The sequence below is a fragment of the Eleutherodactylus coqui genome, chromosome 12 (assembly GCF_035609145.1).
Source record: "Eleutherodactylus coqui strain aEleCoq1 chromosome 12, aEleCoq1.hap1, whole genome shotgun sequence".
NCBI classification, from domain to species: Eukaryota; Metazoa; Chordata; class Amphibia; order Anura; family Eleutherodactylidae; genus Eleutherodactylus; species Eleutherodactylus coqui.
In genome coordinates, this window is record NC_089848.1 from 129,071,246 (window position 1) to 129,093,029 (window position 21,784).

The 21,784-nt window shown below is 47.5% G+C and overlaps 1 protein-coding gene across 2 annotated transcripts in view; it reads left to right on the top strand.

The window, feature by feature from the left end:
* Window positions 1–21,784, top strand: part of ARMC3 (armadillo repeat containing 3) — a 153,377-nt gene that overhangs the window by 19,703 nt on the left and 111,890 nt on the right. The window contains exons 6-9 of one of the 2 annotated variants that reach the window (XM_066584877.1): window positions 1,679–1,747; window positions 8,467–8,642; window positions 11,373–11,567; window positions 15,820–16,003. In XM_066584877.1, coding sequence (XP_066440974.1) covers window positions 1,679–1,747; window positions 8,467–8,642; window positions 11,373–11,567; window positions 15,820–16,003 — 624 coding nt within the window. The remainder of the gene's footprint in view (window positions 1–1,678; window positions 1,748–8,466; window positions 8,643–11,372; window positions 11,568–15,819; window positions 16,004–21,784) is intronic. The other variant, XM_066584878.1, reaches the window with a different exon arrangement.

The following is a 21,784-nucleotide window of genomic DNA, read 5'->3' on the forward strand; positions in this document are numbered from 1 at the left end:
TTGCACACAGTTTTTGAAGGAACTCTGCAGGACGGTTGTTTCAAACATCTTGGAGAACTAAGCACAGATCTCTTGTGGATGTTGGCTAGCTCACATCCTTCTGTCTCTTCATGTAATCCCAGACAGACTGATGATGTGAGATTAGGGCTCTGTGGGGGACATATAGCACCTGCTGCCATTTTTGTGCATCCAAGTTCCTATGTTGTCACAGTTGAGTCTCTTGACCTCGTTTCTATAAAGTATGCCTTTTTAGTTACCGTTCTTCCATGAAGACTACCCCTGGCCAGGCCTCTTAGAACAGTCGATGGGCGTACCTGGGTCCCACTGTCAGTTCTGAGCTGATGGCACTGCTGGATATCAAAGAGAAGTCATTATGATGTGTCTTTCACTAGTTTCGGCCGACCGCTGCCTCTACAGTCCTCAACGTTGCCCATTTCTGTGTTCTTGTTCAAAAGATCTCAAACAGCACATCTGGAAACCCCAGTCTGCTTTGAATCCTTTGCCTGGGGGAGACCTTGCTTATGCAGTATAACTAGTTTCTGTCGTGTTGTCCGCAGTCCTGACATGGTGTATGACCTGTGACATTAAGCTGTCTTCCACAACCTCACCTTTATAGCAGAGTTTGGCTGTTGCTCACAGTTTTAAGGTTCCTTTACAGATATTTCTGCTCGTTAGTGACTGTCTTTCCACCTTCATATGAAAATGTTGCTCCTTATCACCTTTTTAGTATAATTGGTTAATCATACACCTGACTACTCATATAATCTTACAAAATCCCCGACTGTGTGCAAGTCTCCCTAGAAGAACTGATGTTGCAGGTAAAGGCCGGCCAGACCAAATATTGATGTGATTGACTTTTTTTTTTGTTCACTTTATATTTTGGTAATTGACAAAAATAAGCGATTAACTCTTCTCTCTCTGGAAGCGTTCTCACTCTGCCGCGTTCTTCCACGCCTGCCGAAAACCTTTGTACGGTACTGAAGAGTTTTAAAATGTGGCTCCATATTCAGACTACCTGAAGCCGGACAGGTCTCGGTGTTCAGTGTGTGCAGGGATGGCACATGTGATGCTGAGAGGGCGATGTCTGTACTCTAGCTCAGCTTTAGCGACCTCTTACACCGGACGGAATATCCCGTAACCGCGTTGCCGACTATGCCCTCCTGCTGAATAATCAGCCCCAAAATCTGTGCAAACGTTCAGATTTCGGTACAGAATTGAAATTGCCGAATCTTGCCGGCCATTCCGTGTCAAAAATCCACAGTTGGCAGTGCCAATTTTAGTGTGGAATTCAGGCATGGCATATTGTGCAACGCCGTTGGGGAAAATTCGGTCCCGTGTGAAAGGTCCCTCGGGTCACTAGCTCCGCTTCTGACTGCTGTGCATTGTGTAGAACACATTTATACCTGTACTAAAATCTCGCTACGCCATATCAGCGCAGTGCAGCGGGGATAAGTGTCACTTTACGGAAGGGCGACTAACTGTTCCCATCTGCCGCCCCCATATGTGTGTCATACTTCAGTGCGCTGTGGATACAGTCGTTGGGTCAACCTGTAACTGTCTGTTATTCCATAAGTCAATGATTGCCGTTGTAGAGAACCTATAGCCCTGTCACCAGCATAAAGTGAACTTCCTAAAGCCCCCCCCAGCATTGAACTCTTGTCTCTTGGATCTCTTCCAGGCGATGTGAGGAAGTTGATGCAGAAGCTGGATATGATACCTTCGCTAATTGCTCGGCTCGCACCAGAAGGTAAAAACTGCAAAATGTTGGTTGACAATCCCAACCATCTGCTCCGTAACTAATAGCTGCTTATGGAGATTACTGAAAACGGGTTTTACAGTAAACGTCTTAGATGCTTTGTTGAATAAACCACTTAAAAGCAGCTTCATCATGGGGCGGCACTTCCTGTACATTGAAGTCACATGTATACCCCCTGCATGATTACCGCCGTGCAGAAAGAACAACCATGGGGTGTAAAAAGACTTAAGATATGTTCAGTCTCTATGTGCAGAGCAGATGGGACCGTTCTCAATGATCCTTCCTTCCTGTTTTCACACTCTACATACAACATTTAATAGATAGCATCTTGTCCTTAAAGCGCACCTGAGTTTTCAACACGTTGTCTAAAATCCCCCAGGTTCTCCTTGCCCTTATTTGTTGCTCTTTGCACCCTATTTCATGTTCTATAAGTTCTGATTTTCAGGCGGTTCTCCCATTTTTCTGTTGCTCTTCTGTCTGCAATCCACTGTCATGCTAGCCTAGCATTCTGCCAGTAGTTCACTGTCCTGACTTCCTTGCCCTTACCATGCTACCTTGCACTATCTCTGGGCCAATCAGCAAAGACACAGTATGTGAATGCTCTCCCCTCTGCTTTCTGAGGATGATTCAGGCATTCTTGGTAAATGGTTAGTAAACCCACTATGATGTGCGTGTAATGGGTGCACACTCAAACTCTCCACTAAATGTCATTAGTCTAACCCAGGACGAAGTACAAAGCTGTCTTAAAAAGATTAAAATAGACAAAATCACTGGATCCCAATGGTATACACCCCTGTGTTCTAAGGGAATTAAGTAATGTGATAGATGGACTGGTGTTTCTTGTATTTACGTTCCCTTTGTTTTAGGTTTTTTTATAACCTTATATTAAAAAAAACAATAAATAGACAATATTAAGGAAAGCTAATATTACCAAGTATGAAGTACTACAAGGACAAGAATGCCAGAATCACCTGGACCGATCCCTCAACCGAGCCCCTGTCCTCAAAAGGATGACTCCACTTTGGACGAGAGACCAGAACCAATCCAAGCCTATCCGGTGACTGCTGCATTAACACTTACAGGGTTTGTCTAATTGTAAACTATTAGTAGCCTATCCTCAGGATAGGTAATCTGTAGTAGACTGGTGGGGGTCCATTGCCTCGGACCCTCTGCTGATCAGCTGTTCGCCAGGCCAGCATGCTTGTGCAGCTAGCTGATTTCTGCAGGAAGCAGACAGCTCCGTTCTTGCTATAGTGGCCAGGCTTTTGGTATTACAGGCATTGAAATAAATAAGAACGTGGCTTGCAATACCAAATCTGGCCACTACAGTAAGAATGGAGCTGTCTGCTTCCTGCAGAATTCAGTTCAGTAAACTAGTTCACCAGCCCAGCAAACAGCTGATCGACAAAGGGCCTGGGCAACAGACTCCTGCCAATCTACTAGTGATGACTTATCCTGAGGATAGGCCATTAATAGTTTACAACCAGACAACCACATTAATCTCTAAAGCTAATGAACCAAAAGTACAAAGAGCTGACTGACACACAACTCCTAACACTGATACACAGGATTCTCTGGCACAGCGTCGCCAATGCACACAGTATAACCAGCAACCTGTGTTCAGAGGCGCTGGACTAACTAAATAGCACCAGAAAGAACCTGATTGGCTGATGGAGCCGACAGTCATCCCAGTCAGCCCAATAGCAAAACCAAACTAATAAAGTTACTGACTGGCTGAGCTGTCAATCATCTCACCACCCAGCAGCTAAACACAAAAGGGAATGATTAACCCTCCACTGCCCAGGCTGAGTGAAATATGCATCAAGAACCCGGAGGTCACCGTGCAATCAATGCTGTGACATCCAGTATGCAATAATATATACTGTATCGGTATCATGTGGTGCTTTTTGGCCCGGAGACCCGGCACTTGGGCTCATAAGCCCGCTCGATGACTAAAGCAAGGAGTCAGTTTATGCCTCTTAACCCCAACCTTGCCGCCTTCTTCCAACATGTTAGGGTTCAGGTACCTTCAGCGTTATGGATGGTCTGAATGACCCGTCAGAATACGAACAGCTAGGAAGAGGTCTATAGATGATTGCGTTTAGTTTCTGCTGCTCATGGAAGGATATTACACTTTAATGAGCTTCTCCATTTACTGGTTATTGACGGGAGAACAATACTAAAATGTTATGTATATAGTAATGTTCTGACTGTCTGAAGTAGCTGCCCCCCCCACCCCCGGGGCCATTTGTGCTGCCGCCAAGCCGCTAGTCCTGCCAAGCAGCTGGCTGCAGACGCCATGTTATCCCATCTTGTGCTCTCATCTCCTCTGGCGCCCCCTTGTGATTAAACAGCCCTCTAATACATTCGCCCGTACGCACCGTATAATCGCATGAAGGAAGATTCGCAATGGAGTCCTGATCTTTATTCACGGATTCATTGCCATTCGCACGGGGTGCTGCTACTTATATGCAAAAAATACGCCGAAGCGATTAAAACCAGCGATCGCTATAAAATGCTCGGAATGACAATACTTAACCCCTTAAGGACATGGACTATTTTGGGCTTAACGACGCAAAGATTTTTGGAGGATTTTAATCTCCATTTTTCAAAAGCCATAATTTTTTTTTTTTCCCGTCGACGCGGCCGAATAAGGGCTTGTTTTTTGCGTGGCGAACTGTCGTTTTTATTGGTGCCACTTTTGGGTACATAAACTATATTGTAAAACTTTTATCATTTTTTTTTATGATCGCAGGGAGACAAAACGCATCAATTCTGCCATAGATTTTTTGGTTTGTTTTTTTTTAAAGCGTTAATTATGCAGCATAAATGACACAATCCATTTTTTCTGCGGACCGGTACGATTACAACAATACCAAAATTCTTATATTTTTTTCTAGGTTTTTCCACTTTTCTGCAATAAAAACCCTTTTTTGAAAATCCTTTTTTCCCCCCCCTAAATTGCTGCATTCAAAGTCCCCTAACGTTTTTATTTTTCTATGTACGGAGCACTGTGAGGGCTTGTTTTTGCGAGACGAGCTGTAGTTTTTATTGGTACCATTTTTGGATACATTCGGCTTTTTGATCACTTTTATGATTAGCATTTTGCCTCCGTTTTTTAGCGTTTTTTAACCTTTTTTTTTAACCTTTTTTTTGTACATTATTTTTATTTTTTTTTTACACCATTTGTGTCCCTCTGGGGGACTTACATCATAGCACCGATGATTGCTATGATAAGGCATTGCAGGACTCCTCTCCTGCAATGCCTCATCGCTTATTACAGCAATCATAGGCAGTGGTAATACAGGACGCCTGACGGTGGCGTTCTGTTACCATGGCAACCAGCCGGGCTCTCTGCGATTACAGCACAAGAGCCCGATGACCTCACAGAGGGAGCGCGCTCCCTCTGAACCATTCCTTTTCGCGATCTGCATAGATTGCGGCAGGGAAGGGGTTAACAGCAGGAGGTTGCATCTCCAATGCAATCCCCGTTATCAATGACAGCCGGCTTCCACTGCCGGATAGCGCGAGATCTCTTCTGATCTCACGCTATCTACATGACGTAAGGGTACGTCCAGTGGTGGGAAGTACCCCGCTGCCATGACATACTCATAGGTCCTGTGGAGGGAAGGGGTTAATTAGGGCAAGAAAACCCAGCAATCTAAGCGTCTTTCATCGGCGCTAGACTAGCCGGGGTCTCACTGCCAACCGCGGGGGGTTTTCCTATGTAACGGTGTGCAGAGTATACAGAGAATAGTGTGAAGGAGGGAAAACATCCAGCAAAAGAAGATCCTATTGACGGAAGCAATTCATCACTGAAAGGGGTCAGAGGAGGATGTCAGGAATCACTCAGGTGATGCATTGTCAACAGATGACAGACGGATACAATGCACTCATTCCTTAGCCCAGAGGTGATATAGCAGTAGGCATCCAGTTTCAGCGCCATTGCGTAAGGGCTCATTCACACAGGCATATTTAGTTTTGGTCTGTGAATACGCTGCGTATTTGAACCTTTTTTCCATTTTTTTTCTTGTGCACATAATCACTGTATTTACACACAAAACCTCCAACAAGCCCCATTGATGTAATGCGTAAATACTCGCATGATGCGTATTCACGGCATATTCACATGATCCCATTAAATGCGATGGCTTATTTCAGTCCGTAATGCGGAGCAAACTAAGACACGTGCATAAATACGTCTGTACAAAGCGCAGGTCGGAATATCCCAGTGCAGATCAGTGGGGATTCAGCTCTGCATATTATGTGTGTAAAAAATACACGTGTAATACGGCGCGCAAATACGCCTGTGTGAATGAACCCTAAAGAGACGGAAAGGCGGGCAAAAGAGCGCAAAACTTGTATCACCGAACAACATCTCCTGGTCGGATGTGTCCAGATTTCTGTTGCTGATGGAAGGTCAGAATTTGGTGCAAGCAGCATGAATCGCTGACCCCTTCCTGTCAGACTGGTGCAGTAATGGAGCGGGGAAGGTTTTCTTGGTGCACCCTGATACCTGTGGATGGGCGCATCTATTCTGGAGACCAAAAGATTACTAATGCGCTACTAGATGGGGGTCTAATAAAGTGTCAGTTCAGTTATAATCGTTAGGGGGGCTTCACACGGACATATTTGTGCGCGCAATATGCAGAGAATAGAATCTATTGATTTCAATGGGCTGATTCTCATTTCCGTTTTTGTTCGCTCATAAGAAACGCAGCTTGCGGTATTTTAGGCCGCCAATCTCGCATGAATATGGACCCTATTCTGTTGGATGGGGTCATACAGATGAGCGATGTTTTACTGAATGGCACCGTGATGCGGGAAACAAATCGCAGCATGTCCTATCTCGCATCACACCGCCCATCGCAGCATGTCCTATCTCGCATCACACCGCCCATCGCAGCATGTCCTATCTCGCATCACACCGCCCATCGCAGCATGTCCTATCTCGCATCACACCGCCCATCGCAGCATGTCCTATCTCGCATCACACCGCCCATCGCAGCATGTCCTATCTCGCATTACACCTCCCACCGCAGCATGTCCTATCTCGCATCACACCGCCCATCGCAGCATGTCCTATCTCGCATCACACCCCCCATCGCAGCATATCCTATCTCGCATCACACCGCCCATCGAAGCATGCCCTATCTCGCATTACACCTCCCACCGCAGCATGTCCTATCTCGCATCACACCGCCCATCGCAGCATGTCCTATCTCGCATCACACCGCCCATCGCAGCATGCCCTATCTCGCATCACACCGCCCATCGCAGCATGCCCTATCTCGCATTACACCTCCCACCGCAGCATGTCCTATCTCGCTTCACACCGCCCATCGTAACATGTCCTATCTCGCATCACACCGCCCATCGCAGCATGCCCTATCTCGCATCACACCGCCCATCGCAGCATGTCCTATCTCGCATCACACCGCCCATCGCAACATGTCCTATCTCGCATCACACCGCCCATCGCAACATGTCCTATCTCGCATCACACCGCCCATCGCAGCATGTCCTATCTCGCATCACACCGCCCATCGCAGCATGTCCTATCTCGCATCACACCGCCCATCGCAGCATGTCCTATCTCGCATCACACCGCCCATCGCAGCATGTCCTATCTCGCATCACACCGCCCATCGCAGCATGTCCTATCTCGCATCACACCGCCCATCGCAGCATGTCCTATCTCGCATCACACCGCCCATCGCAGCATGTCCTGTCTCGCATCACACCGCCCATCGCAGCATGTCCTGTCTCGCATCACACCGCCCATCGCAGCATGTCCTATCTCGCATCACACCGCCCATCGCAGCATGTCCTATCTCGCATCACACCGCCCATCGCAGCATGTCCTATCTCGCATCACACCGCCCATCGCAGCATGTCCTATCTCGCATCACACCGCCCATCGCAGCATGTCCTATCTCGCATCACACCGCCCATCGCAGCATGTCCTATCTCGCATCACACCGCCCATCACAGCATATCCTATCTCGCATCACACCGCAGCATGTTCTATCTCGCTTCACACCGCCCATCGCAGCATGTCCTATCTCGCTTCACACCGCCCATCGCAGCATGTCCTATCTCGCTTCACACTGCCCACCGCAGCATGTCCTATCTCGCTTCACACTGCCCACCGCAGCATGTCCTATCTCGCTTCACACTGCCCACCGCAGCATGTCCTATCTCGCATCACACCGCCCATTGTTTTCAGTGGGGCCAGCATGGCACCACCTGCTTGGTACACGCGATCTGATGTGAGGTCTCACGACTTCCCCGAAGTGATGCCTGGTGGAATTAACATAAAAACGCTTCGTCTCCATGGGGAATTCGCATGTTGGCAAGCGTGATTCACGGCTCGATATCGCATCACACCTAATGCCACATAAAGATCTATGGGGATGCGCAAAACTCACATTGTGCATTACGCTTCGCAATTCTACAGTTAAAAGAGGGCCTCTGCATAGCCTTTTGAATAGCGGTGCGGTGCGTCCTGCACGTGAAATGCTCCTGTCAGTGCAAAAGTGCAATGTTAATGGCGCAAATATTGCGCTCAGGCGTGCGTTTTTGCTTGTGTGAAGCTGCTCTTATGTGCAGAACATGTCCGTAGTTCTCAGGTGAACACTGTGAGTGTCCGGATGTAACATGTAATCCTCCACATACAGGAAGGTCACGGTATTTCTGTTCTGTTGCAGAAGACACGGTGGTCCATGAGTTCGCGACTCTTTGCCTGGCGCACATGGCCAACACGTTCACCAGCAAGGCGAGAATATTTGAAGTGAATGGCTTGGAACATCTCATCCGTTTGTTGGGCAGCCCGGACCCCGATGTGGAGAAGAATGCTGTAGAATGCCTTTATCTGCTGGCACAGGTGACTGGATTGTCCTCGGAGAAACCGTTCTTGCAGGGACGGAATTGCGCCACAGGAATTACGCCTCTGCCGCAGGATTCCACAGCTGCGGAATGCTATATCCAGATCCTCACATCTAAGGCCTTAGTCAGACGGGCGATTTTTCGCACGATTTGCGGATCGCATGACGGATGCGCATCCGCAAATCGCGTGACCGGTGCGTGCAAGTCGCCCGCAAATCGCCCGAAAATCTGCTCCTAGCCGCGTTTCATTAGAAACGGGCCGGAGCTGTCCAGCGCATTGCATTCAATGGAGACGGCAATACAGCCGTCTCCATTGAAAGCAATGCGCTGCGGGCGAGCCCGGGATGAATTGTCGGGAAGGGCTTAAATATATAAGCCCTTACCTGCAATTCATCCTAAAATGTGTAAAAATTAAAAAAAATTGTATACTCACCTTCTGCCGGCAGCCGGAGCTCCGCGCGGCCGTCCTGCACTGGGTGTGAAGGGGGTGTGAGTCAGACCTGCCCCCTGATTGGCTCAGCGCTGAGAGGCAGCAGTCACTCACCCATTCATGAATTCATGAATGGATGTGAGTCAGACCTGCCCTTGATTGGCTCAGCGCTGAGAGGTAGCAGTCACTCACCCATTCGTGAATTCATGAATGGGTGTGTGAGTGTTTTCAGCCTCTGATTGGTCAGGGCTGTGACCAATCAGAGGCAGATCATTCAGCAGGCGGGGATTTTAAAGCCCCGCCGGCTGAATAGTGCCAAGAAACAGTTCAGGAGAACTGACAGCGACCGCGGCTGGACTCCGGCTGCAGCGGAAAGGTGAGTATACCATTTTTTTTTTATTTTAACACATTTTAGGATGAATTGCAGGGAAGGGCTTATATATTTAACCCCTTCCCGACAATTCATCCCGCGCTCGCCGGCAGCCCATTGCTTTCAATGGAGTCGGCTGTATTGCTGGTTCCATTGAATTCAATGGGCAAACATCGTTCTTCTCTGGCCCCATTGAGCGCATATAGAGAAGAGAACAGGAATCGCAGATCGCAGATAGCCTGCGGATGTTGTTGTGGAATGTCCTGCGGCTCGCGGTGCGTCATGTGACCTATTCCGTCCCGTGTGAAAGGTCCCGCATGGGTTGTCCCATTAGAGGAACTAATCCCTATTATATAGTGGGTCCTCAGTTAGGCGGTTTCACACGGCTGAGAAAATCGTGCGAGATTTATGCGTTGCAAAATGCACAAATATGAACCCCATACGAATGAATAGTTATACAGATGAGCGATATTCTTATTCTTTTTTTTTTGCGATGTGGGAAAAAAAACGCAGCATGTCCAATCTTTGGGCATTCCCTCAAACACTTCTTCTCACCCATTGTACTTACATGGGCGATTTGGATATGCGGGTTCCATCCAGTAGCGGTATAGACAAATCTCGTGTGTGATAATAACACATTGATTTCAGGGTGATTTTTCCCTGCTGCGCCTCTTATTTTTGGATGATTCCTTGCAAAGAATCACCCAATATTTTCTATTTTTAGGCTCATAAAGCCCAAAGTATAAGTGTGTATGTATGTGGATGACAGTTGTGAGTGAGTCTTGTGTGTGTATCCCTTTAACTGTGTGAGTGATGTGGTTGAGAGACTTGGGTAGTTGAGGGGTCTAAAGAAGAGAGTTCAGAAAATGTAGTCGGAGGAAGTAGATTTTCCTGCGCTAAGCTAAGTGTGGAGTAATGGTGCTCCTGCCACGGAAAGAAAAGGGAAGCAATTTAAGAAGCCTGAGAGCAAAATAAGAAGCTTGAGTGAATGCTGCTGACGAGTCGGGGGTGCAGACCCCACGGACGGTCTACCTGATAATTGGGACTGAAGACGTTCAGAGTTCGGAGGGAAGAGTGTAAAGATGCAGGTGTGGAAGAGAAGAGAGAATCTGTAAAGAAGATGGTTGTTTCCGCACAATTGATCACTTGATGAAATCTGCGAAGTTGTGAGTAAAGTACAGCCAGGCGCCTCCGGTTGGTTTTCTGCAAAATTCATTATTAAACTGTGGACTCTTTTTATTTCGCACCGTGTGAATAGCGGCGTTGAAGAGGTACTGGCGTCACGTGACATTCATATTCTTTACTGCTACATTTATGTACTGCGAGCGGCTGAGCTATTCCAAGCTGGCGGGAGAGATAGAAAAGACACCCGTGACATCCATCTTGGTTTCCCTGTGGTCTTCCCTGCTGCGGCGGGCCTCCCGCTCAGGTTGCTGCAATAGCCTATGAAAAATGCGAGCACTAGCAACTTCCGCTAGCGCTCATGTAATAACACACTCTTTCACATGGACGTGTTTTCTATCCATAATATGCACGTATTTGTAACATGAGTGATATGGATAGTATAAACCCCTTTGACTTGCATTGCGGTTTTCAAGCATGAGTTCTTCACAGCATTATTATATGTGCATGAAAAAGATTGTGGCATATTTAGATTTCGGTCCGTATTATCAAAATCACCCATGGAAGTCTATGTATATACATGTGATGTGTTCTTAAGTAAAAACGCATCGTGCTTGCATGCAGAATCGCGAGTTTCTGGGACGGTTATCGTACTCACCCATGTGAATGCCCCCTCAGTCCGCCTGTATGTGTCTGGCTGCCCCCAGATCACCACTGAGCCCCGCTGGTAGAGCTAGGCTCACCAACTCTAACTTTGCACTGATTCCTCTCTCTCTTTCACACCGGACCGCGCTCCCACCACACAGGACTTCCAGAGTCGCATTGCTATATGTGAGCAAAACACTATCCCGCCATTACTGGAACTACTGAAGTCCGACTATCCCGTTATTCAGCAGTTGTCTCTGAAGACTCTCGGTAGCATCAGCTGTGAAGCAGAATGCAGACTAGCGCTAAAGGAAAGCCAAGCTTTGGACCATCTTTTAAAGATCCTGGAAGCAAAGGTGAGCTCTTCTGTAATCCGTTTTCCCGCATGGCCGAAACTTGATTAACGCAACCAGTCGGCGGGTTATCTGTGGTATTGCAGCTCCATCCCATTCACTCTAGTTGAGCTCTGCTGCAGTACCAGGCACAACCTACCGTGTGGACAGGCGTGGTGGTCTCTGTGGATAAAAGCTTTTAATGCTGGGCAACACCTTTAAACTTAAAGGGGTTTTCCCATGACTTCAAATTACTCCACAACCACTCTGCTTTTCCTGGTGCCCCAAACTGCTGCGAGGGTTACAATAACGTAGTTGGTTAACAAGAAATTATGGACTGTTGGATAAAGGCATGGCTATGCAAGGTTTGTTTGTGGTCCATTACCATGGAGACACATCAAGGCTGTGTATTAGTTAAGAATATCTACATAACTTGTAATTATTAAAATTGTTCATAAAGATATACTAGGTGATGAAATTCAATTTTACTCACATTTTTTAATACCATGTCAGGCCGTCTTTGGCCTCAATGACTGCAGTAACCCTCACCGGCCGCTTTCCACTAAATTCTCATAGATGTGTGGAGGGATTTGCCTCCATCCCTTGAGGAAAGCTTCAGATAGGATGCGGGAGATGATGGGTGTATTGGGCGTGCACGGATACAACGTTCTAGTTCATCCCAAAGATGTTCGATTGGGTTGAGATCTGAACTTTGGGCCGGCTAATGAAGTTTGCAGACGTTCTGCTCCTCAAACCAAGCCTCCTCAAACCTATGACATGGTGCTCGGTCATGTTGGTAGAGATACGGAGCTGTACCCAAAGTATTACCAAAGGGTGGGTGATGCCATATTGTCCGGAATGTCTCTGTACCCATTGGTGCTGAGGGTGGACTTCACTAGAACCAATGCCCCTCATCCTTCCCAGCAGAGACAACCCCCCACCATAACAGAATCTCCCCCAAACTTCACTGTTTGGACATTGCTGTTTTGTAGTAACCACTCTCCAGGAAACCAGCCATCCGATCGGAAGATGGTGTACCGTGATTCAGCTGTCCACAACACTTGCTTTCACTCTTTACAGTCCAACAAAATACTCCCAAGAACCATTGCAGGTGCCGCTGTGCATGCACTGCTGGGATGTTGGACTTGTGTACAGCTGCCCATCCATGGTAACCCTTTGCATGCAGTTCCTATGCATGGTTCTGGTGCTCATGGATGTTCCAGTGACCTGTGAGACACCTGAGCAAGGGCAAATGATGTGTGTGATGTCTTCATAGCTCCTACAAGGCTTCATTGTCCATATTCTGTCAGTTTACGAGGTCTCCCTGAATGTTGCGGCACCGCACACACCCGATGGTCTCCATGTCCTAATACCATGGCCAACAGTGGACTCTGAAAGGTCCAGAAGCTGCGATGTCCGTACTGCCTGGTTGGTGACATTCCCTCACCAAACCCCGTTGTCAGATCTACACCTAGTGACATCCTCCCCACCAGACCCCATATTCAGCTCTACACCTGGTGACATCCCCCCACCAGACCCCGTTGTCAGCTCTACACCTGGTGACATCCCCCCACCAGACCCCGTTGTCAGCTCTACACCTGGTGACATCCCCCCACCAGACCCCGTTGTCAGCTCTATACCTGGTGACATCCCCCCACCAGACCCCGTTGTCAGCTCTACACTTGGTGACATCCGCCCACCAGATCCCGTTGTCAGCTCAACACCTGGTGACATCCCCCCGCCAGACCCCGTTGTCAGCTCTATACCTGGTGACATCCCCCCACCAGACCCCGCTGTCAGATCTACACCTGGTGAAATACAAAGCGATGGCAGCATACACTATTTCAAGAAGGTTTTCCCTTTATTTTCTTAACAGATGGTAATACAACGTTTTGACTTGCGTCTTTTTCAAGTATACACTCCCCCCCACACATTACACATATATATACCAAAACACTTAATTACATAACCAATCATAACCTGTCTTGCCGTGATCTCTCCTCCTATTTCTGCACATGTTGTATGTAATTACTGTCATGGCGCTCTTCCATGTCAGCCCAGCGTCTCCATTCACTTCACTACAGCTGTGCAGCATCAGGGATAGTTCCTATGCTGTCCCAATTCCCGTGAGAGCCGCGATTCTACTGCGCATGCGCACTACTTGGAGCGCATATAGCGTTCCACCTTGATCCAGGGACTTTCAGTAAACTTTATTGTACATGGACGGCAGACAGTAGAGCCTCCAAACGGCAATATTACCTCATTATTACAATGAGGAGCAGCTATGTTAAAAGATCTATAAGGAAATAGCTCCAGAGTACTGCCACACATGTCCAACATTGTAATAAGATATATAGATATGCATACATTTATTTATTTCTCATAGTTAGTGATACCTAATAGTAGTAATATATCCCCATAGGTATATCAAAATTAACATTATCCGTTACACAGAATACACAGCTATGCAAAAAAAGGACTATCCACATACAAAATATATGTCATATATCAAATAGCATGCAATCCATATACGTAAACAAATTGATGAGACGTAAGGTGGGCACGGAGATCGCCATGTTGGAGAATCAAGTATATGAAGTGAATGTCAGCAGCACACTTTTAAACACCCGCAAGGGATGGACACATAAATGCAAAAGCCACCTTACAGATCCTGACCTGATCAGATCCAAAAGTTTCAAGATGAAATACAAAGTGATGGCAGCATACACGGTGCTATTTCAAGAAGATCTACACCTGGTGACATCCCACCACCAGACCCCGTTGTCGGCTCTACACCTGGTGACATCCCACCACCAGACCCCGCTGTCAGCTTTACATCTGGTGACATCCTCCCTCCATACCCCGTTGTCAGCTCTACACCTGGTGACATCCCACCACCAGACCCCGTTGTGAGCTTTACACCTGGTGACATCCCACCACCAGACCCCGTTGTCAGCTCTACACCTGGTGACATTCCCCCACCAGACCCCGTTGTCAGCTTTACACCTGGTGACATCCCACCACCAGACCCCGTTGTCAGCTCTACACCTGGTGACATCCCCCCACCAGACCCCGTTGTCAGCTCTACATCTGGTGACATCCCACCACCAGACCCCATTGTCAGCTTTACACCTGGTGATATCCCCTTGCCAGACCCTGTTGTCAGCTCTACACCTGGTGACATCCCCCCACCAGACCCCGTTGTCAGCTTTACACCTGGTGACATCCCCCCACCAGACCCCGTTGTTGGCTCTACATCTGGTGACATCCCACCACCAGACCCTGTTGTCAGCTCTACATCTGGTGACATCCCACCACCGGACCCCGTTGTCGGCTCTACATCTGGTGACATCCCCCCACCAGACCCCGCTGTCGGCTTTACACCTGGTGACATCCCCCACCACCAGACCCCATTGTCAGCTCTACATCTGGTGACATCCCACCACCGGACCCCGTTGTCGGCTTTACATCTGGTGACATCCCCCCTCCAGACCCTGTTGTCAGCTCTACACCTGGTGACATCCCACCACCAGACCCCGTTGTCAGCTCTACACCTGGTGACATCCCCCCACCAGACCCCGTTGTCAGCTCTACATCTGGTGACATCCCCCCTCCAGACCCCATTGTCGGCTCTGCATCTGGTGACATCCCACCACCAGACCCTGTTGTCAGCTCTACATCTGGTGACATCCCACCACCGGACCCCGTTGTCGGCTCTACATCTGGTGACATCCCCCCTCCAGACCCCATTGTCGGCTTTACACCTGGTAACATCCCACCACCAGACCCCATTGTCAGCTCTACATCTGGTGACATCCCACCACCAGACCCCATTGTCAGCTCTACATCTGGTGACATCCCACCACCAGACCCCGTTGTCGGCTCTACACCCGGTGACATCTGATGGTTTCTGTACTGGGATCTTCTGTGTGATCCTCTCCTTTTATACCTAATGCTCACACATCACCTGACCGCACAGGACTGCTGGGGGGCCAATACTTTTTTCAACATAGTGTATTATATGATTGATCATCTAATCATGTAAAAAGTCAGACAGATGAGTGTTGATTTCATTTAATTGGTTTGGGTCTTTCTCCCATGCATTACAGTCGTGCAGTGGGGTGAATACGTGTCGTTTGGTATACGCTCTTATCATATAGCTTGTATACTTCTCCTTATTTATAGAAGGTCCTGTATATAATTTACGGTTCAGTTTAGGACCTACATAAATGGGCATAAATTGCTTTGACTACATATGAAATCAATCTGTTATCAGGAGCTTAATGACTTACACGTGGAGGCGCTTTTGATCATTGCAAACTGCCTGGAGGACGTAGACACCGTTCAACTTCTCCAGCAATCAGGAGGACTTAAGAAGATATTGACCTTTGCGGAGACTTCTCCCCTGCCTGAACTGCAGAGGAACGCTGCCAAGGCCATTGCCAAGTCCGCTCACAACGGTATGTGACATTCAACGTTCAATTACATTCAGAGTGATTCAAAATAATGGATGCGGGAGAGCGGCTTCTTTTAATACGCTGCTTTTTAATGTCAAAGGCTTGACAGCTCAGCTTCCTTTTATCTTATACAATACTGGGGGAGATTAGTCTGCTTAGATAGAAATAGAGATACTATAAATATATACACATACAGGACATTGAGAGAGACAGAACGAGACAGACGAGAGAGAGAATGAGAGAGAATGAAATAAAACAAGAGAAGGAAAATGAGAAAGAAACCGTGAGAAAGGGAAAATGAGAGAGAGAGAGAGAGAGAAGTAGAGAAGCAATGCGAGAGAGACAGCGAAGGAGAAAATGAGAGGAAGGAGAACAAGAAACAATTAGAGAGGGAAAATGAGAGAGAGTGAAAGAGTAAATGAGACAAAGAAGAACAGGAGACAGAGAGTGAGAATGAGGAGAAACGAGAGAGAGAAGAGACAGAGAACTAGAATGAAAGAGGAGAGAGAAAACAGAGTCAGTGCAAAAGAGAAACAAGCAATGAGTGAAAGAATGAGAGAGAATGAAAGAGAAAACAAGAGAATGAGAAAGAGAGAGGGAAAGAAGAGAGAGGAGACAACAAGAGAGTGAAAGAAGCACAGAGAACAAAAGAGAATAACGATAAAGAGAACGAAAGGTAGAATGCGCAAAAAACAACGAGAGAGAGAATAACTGGGAGAGAGAGAATGAGAACGAGAGTAAGAGAGAAGGGGGAGAGAAAAGAAAAGAGAGGGAGAAAGAAACAATGAGAAGGAGAGAACAAAAGCGAGAACAAGAATGAGAGAGAGACAGATGGGATGAGAAAGATGAGAGAGAACAAGAAAGACAGGATGAAAGAGAGTGAGAGAGCGACAGAGCAGTAAAATACACTGCAGTACGAAAGTATTACAGTATATTATACCAGCGATGAGAAGATCATGTGTTCAGGTCACCTACTGGATCATAGGAAAAATAAAATTTGTGACAAAAAAGTCCAAGTTGGAAAAAAGTACCTTTTTTTCACTCGCTTCCCTCATATTTTGTAAAGAAAAAAAAATACAAACGTAAATCATTAGTATTACAGCAGCTGTAACTACCTCTACAGTAAGATTTAGGCCTCATGCCAATGGCCGTGGCAGACCCCGCTAGTGAAATAGCGTAGTGGAGTCCCAGCACCCCCCAAAGCTCTCATACTCGCCTCCTGGATCCGCCACTCTGTTCCCGTCCCTTGAGCCGGCATGCATGCGCAGTGGGCGGGGACGCAGTTTCAATGACTACAATGGAAGCCGGCCGCTCGTATTTCCATGGCAATTAGAGCATGCCACGGTTTGTTTCACGCTGCGGAACTCCACGGTGGAATCACGAAGCGTGGACATAGCTCTCTTAGGTTCAATAGAACCGAATAGCTCCGGGGTAACGCCACGGATTTCCACCTTATATAATATGCGGCAGAAATCCGGTTGTGGCCATGAGCCCTAATACATTATTTATCCTGCAGGTGAACATTTGCAAAAATTAAAAACTAAGCCAAAATTCAGTTTACTTTGTTCACGTCATCTCCTAGAAAACATAGTAAAAATGATCAAAAACTCATATGTACCTCAAAATGGTACTTCTAGAACTACAATGTGTCCCAAAGATGCACAAGCCCTCACTGCTCCTGCAATGGAAACATAAAAAAGGTTCTAGGTCTGTGAATGCAGCAATGCCAAAACTTGAAAAGATCTCATCTAGATGGTGTCTAATAAGCATCAGACAGGGGGCTGCGCTGCAGGGAAGTGATTGCAGCACATAAAGGATTGCCCTCCAGAGTGTGACAAGCAATCAGGTGAGGGGGGGGGGGGGGGGTCGGGATGAAAAAATGTATTTTCGCCGGAGTGGCCCTTTAAGGAGTTAATAAAATAAGGAAAAAATGAGCATCACCATGTCGCTACAGTTCATCAGTCATGGACATCCTTATACATCACTGATTCTGCATTAGATGGTACTTTCTGCATGCAGTATATATCCACATCGTGGCTTCAATAGTTTCTTCTTTATACTTCCGGTGTCTTCCAAGCGGATAGGCAATTATACCCACTGCTTGTTAATGAGCCGCCACCCCCGCCGTGCTGCGCAGAGGGCTTTATGGAGGCCTGGGGAGCCGGGCGTGATATCCGAACTTCCCCAGCACGATTATCACACTAATTGGATGACACTATTGATCTACCGGCAAATGTCATCACCCTAGATGGAACGGTATTTACTACTTCGAGTCCCTTATGGAGACTTACAAGGCGGCTTGTAGATCAGCGAAGAATTCTGACAATTCAAGAATGTCTTGTTTCTTGTATCCAAAGCAAATCCGATAGCGACTTCCATTAGCAAGAATTGTAGCGCCGGATGGATTCATTTAGGCAATTCTTGGATTGAGAAATCAGACTGAAGTCACATATGAATAGATCAGACTGATCTGAATCGGGATCTTTGCATTCGAGTCAGTGGGAGGGGTAAAAAACACTGCGCTCACATGATGCAAGTGCGATCCTCTTCTGCCACATGGAGCCATGCGTTGGCCTATTCGTGACATTATTTGGGCAAAACTTACTCACAATGGATGGAAATCACAAAAATCGGATTGCAATTCGCAGCGTGAATACAGCCTTAGAACTGTTAGAATGAAGCATTTTTATTTTTATGTGATACTATAAAAAAACTCTGCAGAAGCAGAAAACATGAGCGAATCTAGCCGTAATCTGCCTTGTGTGAACACGGCCGTAAGAAGAGCCCAACACACGACCGAACCGTTAACTGTGACTTCAACTAAGAGAATGGAGAACTAGGAATGATCATCATAATCACGGTGACTTTACACATACACATTGACTGGCCCTATTATTAGAGCCCCCGGCCATCTCCCGATCAGTCCTTCCTTGTATGGAAGTTCTCCCCGTGACTCCGGAGTTTCAGTGTGAATCCACATTAGATAGGAAATCCAGCGATCGAAGCGACTTCCAACGAGGCCGGTCATCAGTTCTAGACTAGCCGGGGTCTCACTGCCAACTGCTGGTGATTTCTCATGTAACGGTGTGGAGAGTATACAGAGAATGGTGCGATTGAGGAAAACATCCAGCAAAAGGGGATCCTGCGGATGGAAACAACTCATCACTGAAAGGGGTTGGAGGAGGACGTCAGGAATCATTCTGACCAACAGGCTGCATAGTCAGGAGCAGCTGTATACAATGCTGGAGCTCCAACTAACACGTCTGAACGCACAGCTCGCCGCTCCTCCGCATAGATGGGATATAACAGGCGACCAGTCTTAGCGCCATTGTGTCTAAGAGAAACAGAAAGACTCCACCGGGCAAAAGAGCACAAAACTTGTATCACTGAGCAGCGGAAAAACATCTCCAGGTCAGATGGATCCAGATTTCTGTTGCACCGGGCTTCAGTTCTGAAGACCAAAGAATGTCCAGCGCTACTAGATGGGGCTCTAATGAACTGTCTAGTTAGAGAATATATAGTATACACTTGCACATACAAATGCACACAGACACCAGTGATCAGAGGTGTAACTAGAAGCTCTTGGCCCCAATGCAAACTCTGTACCAGGGCCCCTTACCTACCATGTGCTATTTATAATACTGATGTCTTCTTATGTAATGGAAGGGCCTTTGGGCCGCCAAAGGCTTCAGGGCCCAGTAGCGACCTACCCCTGCACCTCCTACAGCTACACCACTGGCAGTGACGTATCTACCATACATGTGGAGCTCCAGGCAAAAAAAAAAAAAAAGACCTAGAAGCCAAATTAAAGTAGACTCTCCAGCCGCCCAAGCACTGCCGCTGCCTGCACACTAACGGGCGCATTAGTCAGGTAGGCGGCACAGACACTGCAGGCTCCGGACATTTCATTTCAGCTATTTCATATCACCTGCTAATGGCGGGTGGGTCTATGGTTTCTGGAAGAACTGTGGCTGATGACGTTTTAGCAGGAGGAAAGTGCTGGCGCCTGCACAGTGAGAACAGTGGAGGGGTGTTGTCCACCTCTCTGGAACAGCAGTCCTGGTCTGTGAGCAGCAGGAGAGGAGGCCGACTGCAGGAAGCGCCACTCGGGACTGAGACTAAACATCGGAGCTTTGACCTCACCTGACCGGTCACTGAATGTATCCAACTCAAATGTTAGGATTTTACGGCGGTGGTGAGCATGTAACAAATCTAATGACCCCAAAATTATCCACCGAATGTCAAGCAAAGGGGTCAAAGTGTGGGGCAAGAAAAGGCCTGGAGGCTTTAGAAGTATAACTACTGCTACAACAATAAAAATAATTGTCTGTTCCAGGGACGTAACTATAGAGGATGCAGGGGATGCGGTTGCACCCGGGCCCACGAGCCTAAGGGGGCCCATAAGGCATCTCTTCTCCGTATAGGGAGCCCAGTACTATGAATAAAGCATTATAGTTGGGGGCCCTGGTACAGACTTTGCATTGGGGCCCAGAAGCTATAAGTTTTGCCTCTGGTCTGTCCCATACATGAAATATGGACATCCAGGGTGCCCCTTCCCTAACTGATCATCCAACGCTCCCCTCCAAGTAATAGTCTACACATCCGAGCCCCCCAGTCCAGACTCGGTTCAGACTTCCATTCTTCTGTTGTTCTGGAACTGAAGAACGAAAATTAAAACAGCCTGCTAGATCTGTCAAAGTAACAGACTGGTGGAGGCCGGTAGAAGCCATTGACTATAATGCGTTCCGTCATTTTACCAGGAACAGTGCAACATGACACACTACTTTTTCCGGAATTTTAGACGTAACCCCGTCCAACAAAAAACTGAGCACGGCCTAATATACACAGTGCTATGTATACACATCTAGAGCTACAGGGGTTGTGCAGCCACAGATTGCTGTGCAGTCCTGTGCCTTTGCATCCACATTGAGGTCAGTGGATTGAGCTGCTAGGCTGCCGTGGCCCCCAGTCTCAGGCTGCAAAAAATTTGACTTGCGATTCGCAATGCAATTCCATTGAGCTCAGTGTGAATACGAGGTTGTAGGGCTACACAGCAATCTGAGGTCACGCAGCCAATGACATGGCCAAAAGTTGCTCTATAGCCCCCAACTAATAGTTGCATTTAAAGTTTCCACCATTATCAGGAGCTGTGACCGCTTGCAACCAGGCGACCAGCCCTGATGACAGTACCAGCAGGCAGTCGCATGCCCCAAACATTACTGCCCCACTCTCCTTTTGCAACAGGTGCCACTGTAACTGACATGGAGTGTACACAGCCAGAAGGGCAGTGCCCACCCTTTCCCTCTCCAGCTTCTTCAGGGCTGCATGACAGCTTGTGTTATCAGGGGGCAGCGGTCATCTGGCAGATGTTCTAAAACACCTGCTTTTAGTCTACCTATACTGCAGCTATGTGGGGCAGCAGTGAGCTGGTCGCAAATGGCAACAAGAGGGAAAAGTCCTGTCACCATTGTAAAATGCTGGGCATGTTGGCGGCCATTTTGAACACCATCTTGAGCCTTAATATGCTGTTAGTTTGGGGTCAGACCAAAAGAACTTATTAGTAGTGGCCTTCAACTAGTGCAATTGAGTAAACCGCGCCATAGTGGAGGGAAGTGTCCAATAGTGGAAGGGGACCTGGTTCTAAACTTCTTCCTCTGCTTGATGTGGCACTTACATAATATAGGGGGAGCTCACGTCTTACAGATTTATACATGGCTACACGAATAATAACGCTAAACCTAGGATCGTTCTTGCGGCTGTACATTTCCTTTGTCGGCAGCTCAT